The sequence below is a fragment of the Pelecanus crispus genome, chromosome 1 (assembly GCF_030463565.1).
Source record: "Pelecanus crispus isolate bPelCri1 chromosome 1, bPelCri1.pri, whole genome shotgun sequence".
Taxonomy (NCBI): domain Eukaryota; kingdom Metazoa; phylum Chordata; class Aves; order Pelecaniformes; family Pelecanidae; genus Pelecanus; species Pelecanus crispus.
The window spans coordinates 107,017,204-107,034,841 of record NC_134643.1 but is presented as its reverse complement, the minus strand read 5'-3'; the positions used below and the strand labels follow the sequence as shown (position 1 = coordinate 107,034,841).

Here is a 17,638-nt window from a genome sequence, read left to right as displayed (position 1 = left end):
TTTCATGGGCTACAGAGAAGGGATAATTGTAAAGAAATATTTTAATGCAAAGAGACAATGTTCTGTGTTTAAATACAAGGACCTATCAACAACTTGCCCAATACAAGCAAAGTGTATTATCTTGTCTTTATTCTGCTGCAAAGACGGATCCTTTCAGAATTTATTACTGACAAATGCATAGGAGATAAACCTGTTCTCTTAATGGTAATTTATAATGATGTTATAATCTGCTCTGTGTAATGCTTTCTTACCCAGAGGAAATTAAAACAACTCTAGTATGAAGAAACCCTGTTGCTGTGGGTGACATCTAGTTGCCCTCACTGATATTACACACCCGTTAATGGAAGTGTTCACCATTTCACTCTGCAGGAGTCCCTCCTGAAGACTGCGTGTGTGGGCTAGGCAATTAATTTCTGGAAATATGCCATAGCCAAGGACAGAGGGGGAGTGCTTAGATTTTCAGTGTGCTTAGGCAAGGTCCCACAAGGTAATACTTAGTGTTATGACATCAACAGGGTGAAGGTGGTGGGATATGGTGGTGCCTCCAGCCCTTATTTTTGACTAAAGCTGATTTTAGCGGGGGCAGTCAAAGGAACATTGAGCATGTTTTGGAAATCCTCCATGGAGCAGTCTTTTCAGCACCACAGATTAGTGGTAAAGTTTTTGCTACAGCCAGGAATAATAAAACAGCGGGGTGCTGATAGTTGAATGAAAACAACATCTAATTGCCTCTTTCTCTGCTAAAGACTCCCCTCTTGGCTGATGTGCCTTCTGGAGGGAGGGACATCCATATGCAGCTTTGGCCAGGGGCATGCCAGTCATTCTGCAAAGCCAACTTGTTTGTCTTTGCCATATCCCTGGAGCAGGGGTTCTAAGCACTCGCGTTTCCAGCTGGGAAACAAATACACAAAACAATTTTTACTTATTTATTTTTAATGGACTCTTTTGACTTCCTTGAGGTCAGCGTACAAAGTCAACACATTTATGCATTATCATGACATGATCTAACCTCAAGTCCCCTTCAGAGCTCTTGGATAACCTCAACACCTGGAACATCCTCTCCTTCCCCATTCTGTGTCTCCTGCTTAGTGAGGGTAACAGCTAGCAGTTTCAGCTAAGGATAATGTTAATGTCTAAAATACGGCTTTCCCAAAAGTCCCTGGAAACAATGTGGATGATTACTATTAGCAGAGAAGGCAGTATGTACATGTTGTTATTCCTCTGTAGTTGAGGAAAATGGTTGGAAATGAGTTAACACTGATGAATGTGCAGATAGCTGAAAATGCAGAAACGCGGTAACACATTTACCACACAGCCTGCAGTGTAGTTAGCTTTTTATTCGATTTGCTACTGTTGCTGCTACTGTTGGGCCCGTGCCTGGGTGGGGAAAGAGGAGCATCCAAAGGCTTTTGGATCTTTTCTTATATGTAATTTAATCAGGTGTGCTGATACTTTGATATATGTAGGCTGGATGAGACTAGACCACTTAACTAGACTGGCTCAGGAACAAGTATTATCTCTACCTGGAGTAAATTCTCATTGGAGTCATTATTTATTTTCCCTTTTCCACCCAAATGATAGTGCAAATCGATGGAAGCTGTTAAAGGTCTTATTAAGTACAGCTTGTGTTTACCTTCTCCAGAAGCTCCACCCTGGGAATACACCAGACCTGCTGGAAGCACTATCTGACTATCCCTGGGTCAGGCTACAAATGATGTTCCGTAAGTTAGTTTGCTGAACAGGAAAGGATTAAACTATGAACAATGTAGAATGAGATGGGTAATAGCATTGAAAGCCTTTGATCTAGGCCACTAAATTAAATCTAACACTGTTAAAGTTTTACGCATGGTTGGGAAGGGACTTTTTTTTTTTTTTTTAAAGTCACAAGGCAGATAGCTCTTTAACTCCAAATGGAAAAAACAGCGGGAATTAGCTGTCCTTTGGTAACCTCCTCCTGGAAATCATTTGCATCTGGGAATTATTTCTTAGCCCAAATGAAGTTATTTGGGAATCTCAGGGAACTTCTGAGGAGGCAGATGTCCACATCACAGAATTATTATCCCGATATGCTTGGGTGTTAAGAGTCTCAGCAGACACAGTGTTGGGTTTGCTGTCATTCCTCTGTTTGTCTTACTTAGGAAGAAGCCTACTGCTGGGAGACTCGAATTACTTCCACATCTGTTAGATAGGGGTTGGGTATTTCCATTTCCCTAACTTTCAATCTCATGTCTCTAATTTTCTAGATAAAGAAAAATAAACATGTGCCGTTGATTTTGATAACTACTGAACTTGATGATGGCTTGAAGAGGGTAAATTTGACTGTGTCAGCTAAGAAGGTGCATCCAGTATTGCCCAGCTTTAAGCCCACAAGAAATTTTTTCACCTTTCATAGGAGAAGCAGGTATGCTCGAGTTACTGCTTAAGCAACCTTTTGTTAATAAAATGTTTTGCAATTCAATCTGCTATTGAACAAGCAGGGCAGGCTACATGAAATAAAGATAAAATTAGGGGTGGTGGAAGGATACTGGATCTTAGACATGCACCTACCTTGTAAATTTAGAGTGAATTAAATAGATGGTAGCAGAGCTTAGAAAAAGAAAAAAGTAGGGGGGAGGGGAAGATTGTTGGTATTTCCAAATGTTACTGGGGAATATTGAAACAAGACTTCATTTTTAGTTCGGACTTGTTCCATGATATTGTGCTGTCCAAAAGTAGTTCTGTATCTACAGACAAAATGCTTGCTACTGCAGATACAGGAACAGAAATGATGTTAATGGTTGGGAAGACAATACAATGTAGCCAGTTAATGAAAGAGCTTGATCTGTACAGAAAATTATTTTGAGCAGATACACACACATACAGAAAGCAAGATTAATTTAGAGACCTTTGTCATTAAAGCAGATTTTTTGTATGGTTTTGTGTGGGATTTAAGGGGGATTAAATGTTTGACATCACTTTGCCTGCACAGGCTATGTTGAAGAGGTTGCTGAGCGGGTGATAGAGAATTCAAATATGCGCCTGTGCTGAAAGAGTGAAAGCAATGGATCAGACTGCAGCCTGGGCAAACAAATTACTGTATCTACTACATTTCTAAAAGCAAGGTGCTTCTGGTTTGACAGCAGATGCCGCAGGGATGTAGAACTGAAGGAATTTTTAGGATTTGCCCAGATATGAGGGGAACTCGGCGAGGACATCAGACCTGGGATGCCCCTGTGTTCTGTCTTCAGTGATGCCTTGCTTCACGTGCGTCTTTTGTATGCTATGCTGTCTCTAAACACTAAAAATAAAAAGTCAGCAAGGTGGATTGGCTGATCAGGTGCATTTCTCTTTTGGAAGAGATGGTCCTGGTCATGAAACTTCTGTTCCTCACCTGCCTGTGGCCGACAGCAGTGCTACACAATTCTCAAAGTCAGCATCACCATCTTCATCATCGGCAACAATTCTCATTCTTAAGAAAGCATAACAGGTAAGCAATACGCTCTCTCTGTCTGTGTTCATCTGATAAACTTTACGCTGTCAGCAACCTTTCAATGCACCCTTTTTGCTCACTGTCCTGTTTTGCCAGTTTCTGAATTTATAGTACACATAGTATTGATAGGGTGTTCCCAAAACAGAAATGGTGAACTATTAATTAATTTTTCATAACCGGACATTTTGTATTTTGATTTCATCAATGCTTCATATATATGCAGGTATGTACACACTCACACCCACACACAGCTCTTTTAACTTGTGTGATACCATACTATTGTGACACCAGACTACTATTGTGATGTAACAAGTATTCTTGCCCTCTCACTCCCATTACAAGAAGCAGAAATGCCTTCCAAAGTTGTATGCCAATGTTATAAACTGAATTCCATTACCTAAACAGCAGAGTAGCTACACTATCAAGATACAGAAGACATTTTTATGGCACTAAATGAAGTGAATTTTACCTTATTTGTAGTGATGACACAGTGTGTTCCCTTTCTGGAATATACTTGTGCTTTTAGACATTGAAGATTGTGTCCCTTCCTAGTCTTTCCAATCAAGTAGCTGGTTTAAAATGAGTAATGATACAAAGGTCTTTACATGTAAGTTTCTGTGCAAAGTGTTAGTGCTTTTTCCCACAAATGCAATTTTCCTTCTGACATATGAGGCCTCTGAATGTGTTTCCAGATTAATCTAATAGTAGGTAAACAGACCAAGGACTGCCAATGATAATCCAAGCAAAATCTCTCTTTGTTGGGAGGTAGGAAAAATTGTAATAAGTAGCTCTATTTAAGGAAAGAGAAGGGGAACAACTGTTACATTTTTCTGTGTACTTGACCCCCTATTAAAATGGTCAGGGGAGCTCATAGTTTATTCATACGATATCACATATTGAGGAAAAGTAACATAAGTAGACTCCTCTGATGTGTTTAAGCTGTTTTTAAAGTCACATGCTTTGTAGCAGGTATATAGCTGTTTATCTTCTGTATCACTTCTTATGTGATAATCCAGCAGTGACATATCTCTGAATCCCTACATGTCTTGATAAAATCACATTCAAGCAATGCAAGGCAACAGAACATATCCCAGTGACACAACGGAGGTGCCTGGAGATGCTATACCGCTCAGTACTGGATTTCAACTCAAGGTCATAGGTTCGACTTTGGTCTAAGCCAAAAGCTCATGAAAAGAATGGGTATTCAGCAGACTGTTTCAAACTCACTGACAGTTCTGGAGTGCTAGTGCACAATTATTTGTAATAATAAAACAAAATAAACAGGACTAGCCCTGATACCAAAATAAGGTGTAATCTGGTACTTTGCTAGTCTCAGGAAGCAGTTAAGACTCAAATGGAAACAGAGTAAAGTATCTTCTTACTGCTGTAGTGGTAAGAAAGGTCTATTTTAAGCTCACCCGATACACTTTTGTCAGTGGTAAAAAGGGAAACATATGCTACTGTTGTTTGCATTTGTCCTGTTCTGCAATAGCTGAGAGGGGCTGCTCCATCACTGGCTCCATCACGGCTCCCTCTTCATGGACTTGTGCAAAGCATTTGACACTGTCCCGCACAACATCCTTGTCTCTAAATTGGAGAGACATGGATTTGACAGATGGACCACTCAGTGGATAAGGAATTGGCTGGGTGGTTGCACTCAAAAAGTTGCAGTCAACAGCTCGATGTCCAAGTGGAGACCAGTGATGGGTGGCATTCCTCGGGGTCAGTATTGGGCCCGGCACTGTTTAACATCTTTGTTGGCAACATGAACAGTGGGACTGAGTGCACCCTCAGCAAGTTTGCTGATGACACCAAGCTGTGTGGTGCGGTCGACATGCTGGAGGGAAGGGATGCCATCCAGAGGGACCCTGACAGGCTTGAGAGGTGGGCCCATGCAAACCTTATGAGGTTCAACAAGGCCAAGTGCAAGGTCCTGCACATGGGTCGGGGCAATCCCAAGCACAAATACAGGCTGGGCGGAGAATGGATTGAGAGCAGCCCTGAGGAGGAGAACTTGAGGGTGTTACTTGATGAGAAGCTCAATGTGACCTGGCAATGTGTGCTCACAGCCCAGAAAGCCAACCATATCCTGGGCTGCATCAAAAGAAGCATGACCAGCAGGTCAAGGGAGGTGATTCTCTCCCTTCTACTCCACTCTCGTGAGACCCCACCTGGAGTACTGTGTCCAGCTCTGGGGATCCCAACATAAGAAGGACATGGACCTGTCGGAGGGAGTCCAGAGGAGGGCCATGAAGATGATCCGAGGGCTGGAGCACCTCTCCTATGGAGACAGGCTGAGAGAGTTGGGGTTGTTCAGCCTGGAGAAGAGAAGGCTCCGGGGAGACCACATAGCAACCTTCCAGTACCTGAAGGGGGCCTACAAGACAGCTGGAGAGGGACTTTACAAGGGCATGTAGTGATAGGACAAGGGAGAATGGCTTTAAACTGAAAGAGGGTAGGTTTAGATTAGACAGAAGGAAGAAATTCTTCACTATGGGGGTGGTGAGGCACTGGAACAGGTTGCCCAGAGAAGTTGTGGATGCCCCATCCCTGGAAGGGTTCAAACCCAGGTTGGATGGGGCTTTCAGCAACCTGATCTAGTTGAAGGTGTCCCTGCCCATGGCAGGGGGTTGGAACTAGATGATCTTTAAGGTCCCTTCCAACCCAAACCATTCTATGAGTCTATCATTAAAAATTCACAAACTGGGAGAAAGCCTGGTGGTAGGAGACAGCATGTTTTGTGGCATCTTGCTGGACATCCTTTGCTGACCTCTTGCCACAGGGCAGCAGTAACAATACTAGCACAGTGTTCTCTCCATCCTGACAGATCTTTACTAATACTTACAAATGGATCCATACGACAGTCCTGTGAGGCAGGCAGGACCACATTCTCAGCTGATGCTGACTGGTGTAGCAGTTTTCTTTACACAAGGCAATGCTTTGGCCTTCTGTGTCTTCCTAGGCCCTGGTGATTTGTAACTGCGAAGAAGAGTGCAGAATCTGAGCCTCAGGAGATCTCAAAGCTTAACAGCTGCAAATCAGCTTTTCTGTGGAAAGGATCCAAATACGTTTAATTTCTCTTTGTTTGATTCTCTGGTTTTGTTTCTAAAGGCAGCATTATCCTCCAGTACATTGCAACAGGGTCCGACTTTCTACCAGCCTCTCTTTCTTTCTGGGGAAAAACCTTTCAGCCAGCACTAGGGTTATTAGGGACACAGCTGACAGATGGCCTTGGTTAAATGGGTGGCCTTTTAAAAAGAATCCCATGTGAAAATGTTACTTAACCTACAAGTTCCACTGTTTTAATAGAGTAACCCAATTCTCCCTCCAAAGCTATTTGTCTGCATTCTCTTGTAAAGAAGATTTTAAAGCATTAACCAAAAGTACATGAGAAAGAGATTATTCTCATGGTCCATTTCCTACAGCAAAGAACAAAACATTCCACTGTCAAAATATTAGGCATTTTGACTGTACATGTTGCTGATGATACTGAACACTTGGAAAAGCATTTTTATGAGAGAGAGAACTGTGCAGTTTTAATGCTTACATTTATCTGGGTTTCAGAATTTGATAAATATGTTAAAAGTTTCAGAGATCATACTGCTGTATAACTCCACAGACTCTCCTGGGAATCAGATTTCTGTAACTTCTACTTTTTGTGTACCTTTCATTTGGTAGTAGCTAGAGCACCTCAGGGGCATAGCACTGGAAAGAAGTTTATGGCCATTAAATCTAGGGCCCTTCATGGTATTCTTTTCATAAACTTACTTAGTTTCATTTCAAATGTGATGAGAATTTTTTCCCCACTACCCCCACACTGCAGCAATAAAGGAAGTGTGGTAGCTTGGATACTAAATTAGTGTAACTGGAAACAAACCCTCTCCTAACTATCCTTCCTAAGACATGAGTTTTGGATTTGTCAAACTCTATCGTGATGAGGATGGTGCTGGAAATGTGTACATCTTTGTGAATACCCAGAGGTGCTCCAGCCTTCCTTCAGTCTCCTACCAAGGACTCACCTTATCATTAGTTACGCAGGGCATTAAAACAGAAAAACAGCCACACAGGATCTTACCAAAGGTGCATGCACTATAGTGACCTGTTTCCAGCAAAGGCTGTAAGCACAAGTTCGGAAGAATGAGGACAGGGCAAACTTATAAGATATTTCCCCTAATACTCCCTGCCGTATCCGGTCACCAGATTTCCGTCAGAGACTTCCTGTGTTGGATGTAATTTATACAGATCTAGTGATCTTCACTGGATTTTTTTTCCATGAACTTGTCCAATTTCTCCTTGAACCAGTGTAAACTTTTGATAACCTGGTAAGTTAAAGACAGCCAGATGGGATACTAACCACATCACTCCCATGAATGCCACTGGTTATGGAACTACACTGATGGCATTATGTGGTGAAATGCTTTAATGAAAAATTATCCAACTACCCTTGAGCAGCCTTTTAATCTTTCTCTCAATATTAGGTATTCAAGGTTAGGTAGGAGCAGCTAAATTTGTCTTTAAAAGCCTGCCACATATTTGTTCATTGTTAAAGGATTCTGAATTAGTTGCTTTGGTTTTGTAGGCAGTGGCTAACCACTCTTTGAGAGCTCTGTCAGATATCAAGGCATCGAGCCATGAGTCCACGTAACAGCACTGGGTAGTGAAGTGTCCAAAGAGTATATCTACTTTTTTCATCCAAAGAGCTAGTGCTTCCATTAACTTCCTATATAAGTACCAGCAGGCGTGTCTTCCCTATGTGATCTGAAACACTTCAAGTGCTTTTTATGACCTCTGTTGGAAATTAATTACACATTACCATTTCATTTGCATAATGCAAAATGTTGCCTGGAATACAGCTGTGTAAAGCAGAGCTATTAGAACTGTAAGTAGTAGTTTCTTGAGCATGTGCTTCACTGAGACTGACAAACTCATACTTATCATTGCCCAGATCTATGGCAATACTGTCAAATTTCCCTTTACTGCTACGACCCCAGGTAGGTAAAGAGAGATTTCCTTTCCTTAGGTGCATGTGGGCTTTTCCACTCAAACACCGCAGCCTGAGATACGCCATACAATGAATGTGCAGAATCAATGACTGCATTTAGTCTCCTAGATTACGGTGCGCTGGCCAAAGCTGCATGACAAAGAGACCAGGGTGCCAGGCCGCTGAAATATAACCTGTGTCTTTGCTGTGCTTCTGTGAGAATGAAAAGTCTATCTTGACTGAGCTTGGGAAGCTTTTCTGAGAGCTAGGCTAGTTAGATCTGTCTCTTCTGCTTTTTAATGGAATTGGTGCCATGGGAAGGAGCACTGAAGAAAACATCTGGTGATGATTTCACAATGTTGTGGTGCTGATCACTAGTTAGATATGGGTCTAGGATTTCTTGGGAGTAAACAAATACATACATGCGATTCCCTTTGAGTCATCAGTTAAATAACTTTAATGCTGCGGTGAGGACAATTTAATACTGTAACTCTTAGCCAAGGAGTAACATCTGGAGTCCAGATGCTGATGTTAAAGGAATATCTGCTGGAGAACATTTCTTAGTCTTGGGTGGGGGAAGCAGTCAAGGAGGAGAAAAAATGTGAAGTAGAAATATATTATTTTTTAATTATTTTAGAAAATTTCATGGAATTTTTTTAAGTACCTTTGGTACCTTTACACATGCAATGTTACTAGTGTCCATGAAATTAATTGCAAGTACCATGAGTCTATATCTCTGCATGTAAGCCTATTTTCCTTTATGATAAAATATATATTCTGCCAAAGGAAGGTATTGAAGAAAAAATGCAGCATGTTTGTAATGGAAGTGCTATTCTGACCCCTGCAAGACCTTGCCTAGCTTGAACAGCCACTTCTGATAGCAGCTAGAAATAATCATAGTTACTCCACCATTTGTATATAGAACATCAGCTTGAAGAGGCTGTTCATGTAAGTGGGCACAAAAGGTGCTTTTCATACAGGCAGCGTTTCTGTTTATTTTGACCTCATCCAGGAAAACAGAAGGAATATCAAAATCCCATAACATCTCTTCTCAGTGGCTCATTAAGAAAAAAATTCCTGCCCTGATAGCTTATGTTTTGCCTCTCATGACTAGGGAAAGTCTTCCTCAGTCACATACTTGCTTCTAGTAAGAAGTTGTAATAGATGTGTCGTAGTTTCAGCCTGCTTCTTCCAGCGAACTCATCGAAGCATCAAACAGTATTTTCCTTGGCACATCCGATGACAAATAACCTAATCCTTCCAAACTGTATTAGCTGTGCCATGGCATTCTGAGCATAATTCATCATTTTCACTTACACTGGTTCCCAGGCAGCAGAATTTCCTCATATACCTATTGCAGAGCATTGCTGGTGTTCAGTTCTACTGCCCTTTCTACTCTGATACAGGCTTGCTCTGTGGTGGTTTTAATTCTCTGAAGCATGGGGTTTCATTTTAGCATCCATGTAATTTTCATACTTAGAAAACTAAAGTCTGTATTTGAAATGCCTGATGGGTGTTCTGATTGCCCTGATAATTTGGTTCAGACAACACTGCCAGAGACATTCAAGAATACTTAGGTAAATTAATTTGTTCAAGCCCAACGGTTCTGAATAGCCCAGGAGCCACCTCAGCATTCCTGTAACATAGCAATTTTAAAGTAATTTCTTGGGCTTCATTATTAAGAAAAAAGGAGGGAAAGCAGGAAAACAAAGTAAATACAGGCGCATACCTTATCCTAAGGTATTCCATACCTCGTCTTAAGCAGTGTTTGACTACAGGGCAAATCTGTCTAAAGTAATAATTAGAGTTGCTGGCAGCAAAGTCCCAGAGAATCACAGAAGGCATGAAAGAAATTGTGTCTAGGGAAAGTCCCTTGCCTGTGGCAAAGCAGCTGTATTTAAGTCATTCCTACAAATATATGTCTAACCTATTCTTAAATAGCCCAAGTGAAAGAAGTCTCAAAACCTGCCCAAGCGGTATGTTCCCGTGTTTCACTCTTCTCACCATGAGAAAGGTTTTCCTAATGCGTACCACAGATCTCCCTTGTTGCCACTGCTTATCCTGCTGGGGAGTAGACATGGAGCAAAGGGCCCTGTAAAAGCTCATTGTGTTCTGAAGATTGTGCTGTGTTCCCTCTGTCATCTTCTTCTAAATTAAATTACACAGGTTCTTACAATCTTCCCATGCCTTTCCTGAAACAGGGGCCCAAAGCTAGGCATAATTCTCCATCAAAGCTCTGGCTAGTTCTGTTATTACTTGGGGCCAGCCACTTGATGCAGAACCTGCAACAAGGAGTGGAAACTGGGGGAGGCATCATAGAATTTTCCTTGTAGCAGAACCAAATAATGTAACAGATTCTTTCTAAAGGCTGTGCCCCCCAGCTGCCAGATCTGGCCGTAGATCTTGTCTGTGTTTTAACTCAATACCTTTGTGATACGGGTATGTACCAGACCTCTCTGCTGCCTGTACCATGGTTTCTGTTAATAGGAAAAATAGAAAAGGAGTCTGTATTGTGATGGGTGTCTGCTGTTCATTTTAAGTGCAGGCCCAGCACACGAGATTTCCATCTGGAGAGCTCAAGTCCATTCTCAGGCATGTGAATTTCCTAGTGGAGTTTGGGATGTTGTGCAGTACACTCTGTGAAGGGAAGAGAGTCAGCAGCAGTCACCAGAGAGAAATACAGAATTCATGGTGTCCTGCTTAGAGCACAGGTTCATCTGTGTTGCCCTTGTGCTACTCAGACGCTCGGATATGTGTGGCATGGGGAAAAATGCAGAGACAGGGCTCTTGATGCAAAGAAATGCTGCATGTCTGAGCAGCAAATAAGGGGGTGAGCTAAGGATTGACTTGGCCAAATCTGAATGGTGTTTAGAGGATCTCAAAAAGCAAGTCCCTGGATCCAGGACCATCAGTTTCTCAGTCCTTCTGAAAAATTATTAACTCATTTGAGCTCCTAGGAAAAGAAGTATTTATAATAAAAAGTATAATTGTCTCTGTAATACTGATAATGTATGAAGTGGTTTAAAACCATGGATACTTGGTGTTATTTCCAAGTCTGAGTTGAAGGTGGTTATGTGAAAAATAACATTTTTTCAAACAGCTATAATCTCTTATATAATGGTAGATACAATCTCTGAGGGGAATGGAAGAAGAGCTTGATGTTCTTCCTGGTACATTTTATATATAACTGGTGTTCTTGGTGAACCTGGGCACCCTCATACCTGATTTCCTTACCTTTTCCAATACATCTTTCTCCAACTTTATTATCGCAGTTGTTTCCCTTATCATACCAGTTTCAACTGTCCAGGTTTCTTGGGTCTCTGCTTCATTTAACTAGCACTCTGAATGTCAGGCAGAAAAAAACCCAAAGTTTCTTACATTTTTTTTTTTTAAACATAGCAAACGAGAAATTAAAATGCGGAAACTTGACAGCACCAAAGTACGGCCACTTAAATCTGAGCACCTTCTTCACATACAGGACCATGACTTTGCACTGAGACCTGGATTTGGAGGTAAGCAGCACGTGCCTGCGCTGTGCTGGTTAATGGTTTATCCTCTCTCTGGAAGTTTACTTAAACTCTGTCCAGCAGTGTCACTTAAAATTGAATGACAGACTTAATTGCAAGTCACCTCTTTTGTTGTGCTCCAGGAAATAAGAAATCCAGAAATACTTGAAGGCAAGGCACTTTTTTGTGTTTAGCATATCAATAGGAGAAACTGTTAAAATTGTCTCCTTTTCAGAACTGTTTTTTAAAAATATTATTAGAATAGGATCCTTTGAGAACAGTGATTAAGGTATCCCTGTAAACTGCATAGTCTAGTAGCAATTAGCAAATTACTTAGTAATCAAATTTGTTTTGAGAGATGGAAATGAACCACCAATTCCTAAATCTGTTTGCTCTGTACAAAATTAAAAAACTACCCACAGGCCTTCAGTTTATTACCATGTCATTTCTGTGTTGTTGGGCACTATGTTGATTATTTCTTCATTTAACAAAATTGCATGTGGATAAAGGGAGTATTCAATGGGATGTTTACAGTTTGGATTCAATTTTGACTCTCCTTCATGAAAGGTAAAATGAGAAAGCTGCCCCACTAATAAGCTTTGTCTGAGCCTTTGCGTCACCAGTTCCATGTTCATGATTCATGAAAATAGACTGAACTGCTCTGGATTATGAAGCCAAAATAAAATAAATGAGGACCAATAATCAGCTGTGTAAACAAACATAAATCTCAGAGGCTAGCTGAATTCTGTGGAGCTATTCTTGTTGACACCAGCTGCTGGGATTGGGGGCCTGGCAAGCATGCCAGGAGGGAGACCTGGGATAAGAAAAGCCTCTCTGGATGCAGTGGGAGCATGTGAAAGGGTTTCTTGTTACCCTAGAAATTCTGTCTTGTCAGAAAGCAAAAATCTTGCCTGATTTTCAACAATAGTTGCCATATGTCTGTTTCTTGACAACAAAAGTTAGGATACCTCTTGCCTAATACTTTTCTAGTCTAATATCCATTGCTCTGGACATCTTCTTGTTACCACCTGCTTTGCACACAAGGAATTTAAATTTTTGAGAGTGTCATCTCAGAAAGGAAGTAGCATTTCCATGAAAGCAAACAACAGTTTGGGATGTACTTTATCCCAGAAAGCAATACTTATGATGTACATAAAAGCAGCTTTCAGGGTATACCCTGTGATCTGGCAGTTGTAATTTTCCACAGGCAGCGAGGATTTTTTTACACCCAGCAAATCTGTACCGGGCTTTTTCCCCTTGTCCTTTTATTTTCAGATGACTAGTCATAGAGCCCATTCAATTCCTGTTGAAGCCAGCTGTATTTTTTCCACTGACTTCATTGCACAGGCCTCTCAATAATCACATTGCCATGGGTATGATTTCAGCTGTACTCCTGTCTTTCAGAAATAGCTTTCAGCAGAAGACTGCTTCGCTTTGCTTCTCTTCTATCATCCACATGCCATAGTGGCATGGGAGGCACTTTTCTCAGTCACATTGAATACTTCACACACTTCCAAATTTTCAGAACTCTCTTAATATGTGCAATACTTACATGTGAATCTCTCTAAGACTAAAACAGAGATCCATTAACATTTTTTAGAGCACACAGTGAAAAAAGCCTCAGCGAAATGAATGTTGATCCTAAACCTATATTCTGTTATTCCTATATGACCATTGATTTAAGTGATGTTATAGTAGTACAGAATGGCTTGTTTTTCACAAGAGGCAGGTTCATAAGGCAGCAACAGGAGTTAGTACACAAGTGTGACCTCATCAGAGGACAATACTCACCAGCTGAAACATGAATCTGAATAACATACCCAGAATTATTGTATGAGAGCAGAGACAGAGTATGGGTTTCTCTGAAGAAGGCTGATGATTAAGTGTGCAGCAGAAGGAAACTTAACTAGAGGAGAAGATTAAATTAGAGATACCATTGCTACAGTCATTGCCACAGCAGTCATAACGTAGCCCTGAAATGGCATAAAGACTTACAACACTGTGGCTCTATGTATTTAAAGCAGATGAAATTTTTGATTTGTTTTTATCAGCTCTAATGAAGCATTTCGGTACTGTGATTCATGAAGGGCTTGTATCTGTCACATGCCACAGTGCATGATTTATTCATCTCAGCACAATGCATCAATTCACAATACTGATGGGAGAAAATAAGAACCAAGTCAAATCAGCTGGGTGAAAAACAAGTATTTTAAAATTATTTTTTACCCTTAGAAGAGGGATAATTTTTTGCTCTCTCCTATACCCCACTGCAATTTTGGGGGTATGCAAGGGCATTGGAATGACAGACTTTGTTAATCTAGCTCCACTGTGCCCCTTTGCCCGAGAAGGTCAATCATCCTTTGCACTAGTTTGGCAGAAAAAGCAGCTGCAAAATTCGTGCTGGAGATCCCTCGGTTCAAGGAACTCCTAAATCTAAATCTGGCTTGTTTGATTTCATTTAGCCCCACACATGCAAAATAAATGAGGCAGACTACAGGATCCAGAGTTTTTAGTATTTATAATAAAGTAACAAAGGAAAACCAGGGACAGCACATGCTGAATTTGATTTGTAAACTGAGCAAACATGTACAGGAAAAAACCTGGGGGAAATGAATGTAGAACTGTTGGATACTGATGCTACTGGCTGCAGTGTTACTGGAAATAATTGTGACTTTGCTCACATGACTGGTTGCTTTCTCATGAAAGAATATCATTGCTCTGTGGAGGTAAGAGATCCTTTTTTTGACCAAATGGACACAACTCTGTTATCAATTATGTGAGTGTATTTTGGCATTCTTCTGTTGATTGCAATGCCACTCCAGCTGCACAATCAGAATTTGTCTCTCTGACTGTTGATTTTAAAATTTAGTCCTGACATTGTCCATTTATTAACAGATTAGAGATCAAAGTCTGAGAAGCATACTGTGCAAGATGAAGCAAAACCAGCAAGCTGCTAGCATGCTGTTTCTACATTTTTGCTCTTATGCTACTTGTCTGCAGTTCATTATACAGTGAGGTTGAGTGAAGCAAACCAATAATTCAGTACACCCAAACGTTCTTTAAAAAACTAAACCTACATTGTTACATTGCACTTACTCCCTAAGCCAGGCTCTTGGGTTGTTGTTTGAGGGGGGCAGGAGGTTGGGGTATTTTTCCTTTCCTGGAATTTGTTTTTGTTTTGTTTTGTTTTGTTTTGTTGCCTTCTATGTAATGTCACGGTCCTCTTGTTTGGAAGTCTCCAACAGATGGACCCCTGCTGATGCAAACAGATGTGGGCCAACATAGTGATTTGAGTAATTCCACTAGACATTGGACTAGGAGCACGGATGTTTCCTTTGCTCAAACAGCTTTACCAACTGCATCAGTGAACATCATAGGAATTGTGTTTAGTCCTTGCTGCTTCCAGAAGCACTGGTAAAGGCCAGCAGATGGGTATGTTAGGGGTCCTGCAATGGTATACTAATTCTTGCCAGTTCTGGTAAGGCTCTCTGTCTGCATAGGTCCTACCAAAGGAAACAAAAGACTGTCAGTAGACTCAGTCAGATTTTTTCATGACTTACATATCTTTGTACTGCTATGGCCTAAAGTACTTCAACTGGTTTTTCAGTAGCCCACTAAACTGATAAGCTGTGAGAAGATAGCTTAAGTTTGGACTGGAGAAAAAGTAAGAAATTAAATTATGTTGCCAGCACTTCTTGGAATGGTTATCCCCATGTTTTAAACTCAGTGACAAAGGGTGAGCACAGGCCAATATCAGACAATGAACAGAGACTTCTAGCAGCTCACGTCTGAGGGCCACAATGCAGGCTGCCTTAGCAGCCAAAACTGTGTACACTGAGAGCGGTGTTAGAGCGAAACCTTAGAAATCCTTTAAAGTTATTTTCTTTTCTACTCTACAGCTATTTATCTATATCCTATGGTTTTCTGAACTATCTTATTTGAAAATACTGGCAGACGTCATTGGTGTGAGCTCTTGGTTTCCTGAGTTCTGTCTCCACTTACTAAAAATTAACATTGCCATTAAAAAAAATCTTAGACTAGCATATAGAGGAGGTCATTCTTTTATTCCTCTGTGCCTTGGTTCTCCTGACAGTAAACCCTTCCACACACTCTCTGAACTATTTTGCACTCTAAAGATTGTGGAGCCGCATGATCATTGTCACTGTGTACCTGCAAGTTCTCACTGTGTGTATATATATTGAAGTATGACAACTTTATTTTTCTTTTACATTGTGTCTTAAGGACCTGCCATTTCCTATGCTAACAATGTGTTAGTTAAAGAAGTTTTGAAATTGGTTTTCTCTGCTTTGTCAACCAATATAGAGGATAATAACATTAGCAAGTACTAGAAATGGTGGAAAAGAATTTAGTAGCGTTTAGCTGGTCAAGAGGTAACAGTCTTTCTAGACAGTTTGCATCCCAGTCTGCAATTAAGCATCATCTTAATTCCAAATTTTCAGAGGATCAGAGGTCGCATTAGCTCGCTCTGCCTTATGCTTCCTCCCCCCTCAAGCTAAATTAGTAACATTTAAATTCATCTGAAGGTAAAAGGGGGGGAAAAGGAAAGAAAATAGGTCTCAATGAATGTTCAAAAAATGCTGCAATTCTAATGGCTCTTTGCCACTAAGTTGTTTTTTCTGCACCACAGCCCTCCCTGAAAGGTCAGAAATATCTTCTCACCATGGTGGAGAAGACTCACTCTGATGAAAGTGGAATGGCTTTTTCTCATGTGTTACTGGAAGGAATAGCTGGGGTCCAGAACAGGAGGGAAATATTTTGGTAATTTGCAAGACCTCTAATAGGCTGCTTCTCCTGGATTTCTTTCTCTTACATTGCTAATTCTTCCATGCCAAGAGTTGGCTACTGCTAATACAGGTCCACCTTCATTTCTCACATAAATAAGAAAGAAACAAAACAGTAACAAGAAGAAAATACCATTGCCAGTAATTCTCCTGTTTCACTTATTGCCAGAGGAAAGTAAATGCATCCACATAGCTTCACTTCCCTGGGGCTTGTTTACATTTCTATCTGGTTTTCTTCCTCTACAGGGCAACAAACATTTTGTAGAAGAAAGTACTCCTATAGACCTTAATCATTCCCTAGTCTCTGTCTCCTACTGGGAACTTTCTGTAGACCTAGCTTTTTTCCAGCATACACCGTTACAAAGCCAATTGGGATACAGTGGCTGATTTTTCTAAATTCAACATTTATCTTATGGAATTTCAGGTGCGATCTGCTGTGTATTCGAAGGTCTGACTATCAGAAAAATACTACAGAATTCACTAAACCAGTCATTATTCTGTAGAAATTGATCCTAAAGTGCTAAAAGGATACCCTTTTTACATAATATCCCTTCCTAAAATGGTATTATAGAATATGTCTGCCATACTATCTATTAAAAAAATTCCATGCTCATCGTGGAATACTTTTGCTATGTTTAAACCTTTAAAATAAAAGACTGGAAATGGCTTGTGTGAAGATAAAGGCATCTGAAAACAATTCTATTTTTTCTGCTGAGGAGTAATTGTCTTGAAAATCTGTGGAGCCTCCATTGTGAAAATCACTAATCCCTCTAAAATAATGATTTGTAGCAAACGCTCCAGAAGCAGCTGAAGCTGCTCAATTTAATAACTAAATCCTCTCTGCCATCCCCAGTTTTTCATACTGGGAAATAAAAAACAC

The 17,638-nt window shown here is 40.7% G+C and overlaps 1 protein-coding gene across 1 annotated transcript in view; it reads left to right on the top strand.

Moving 5' to 3' along the window:
- Nucleotides 1–3,338: 3,338 nt before the first annotated feature.
- GABRR3 (gamma-aminobutyric acid type A receptor subunit rho3) overlaps nucleotides 3,339–17,638 on the top strand; it is a 31,004-nt gene continuing 16,704 nt past the window's right edge. Inside the window, exons 1-2 of the mRNA XM_009487716.1 lie at nucleotides 3,339–3,466; nucleotides 11,850–11,962. Coding sequence (XP_009485991.1) covers nucleotides 3,339–3,466; nucleotides 11,850–11,962 — 241 coding nt within the window. The remainder of the gene's footprint in view (nucleotides 3,467–11,849; nucleotides 11,963–17,638) is intronic.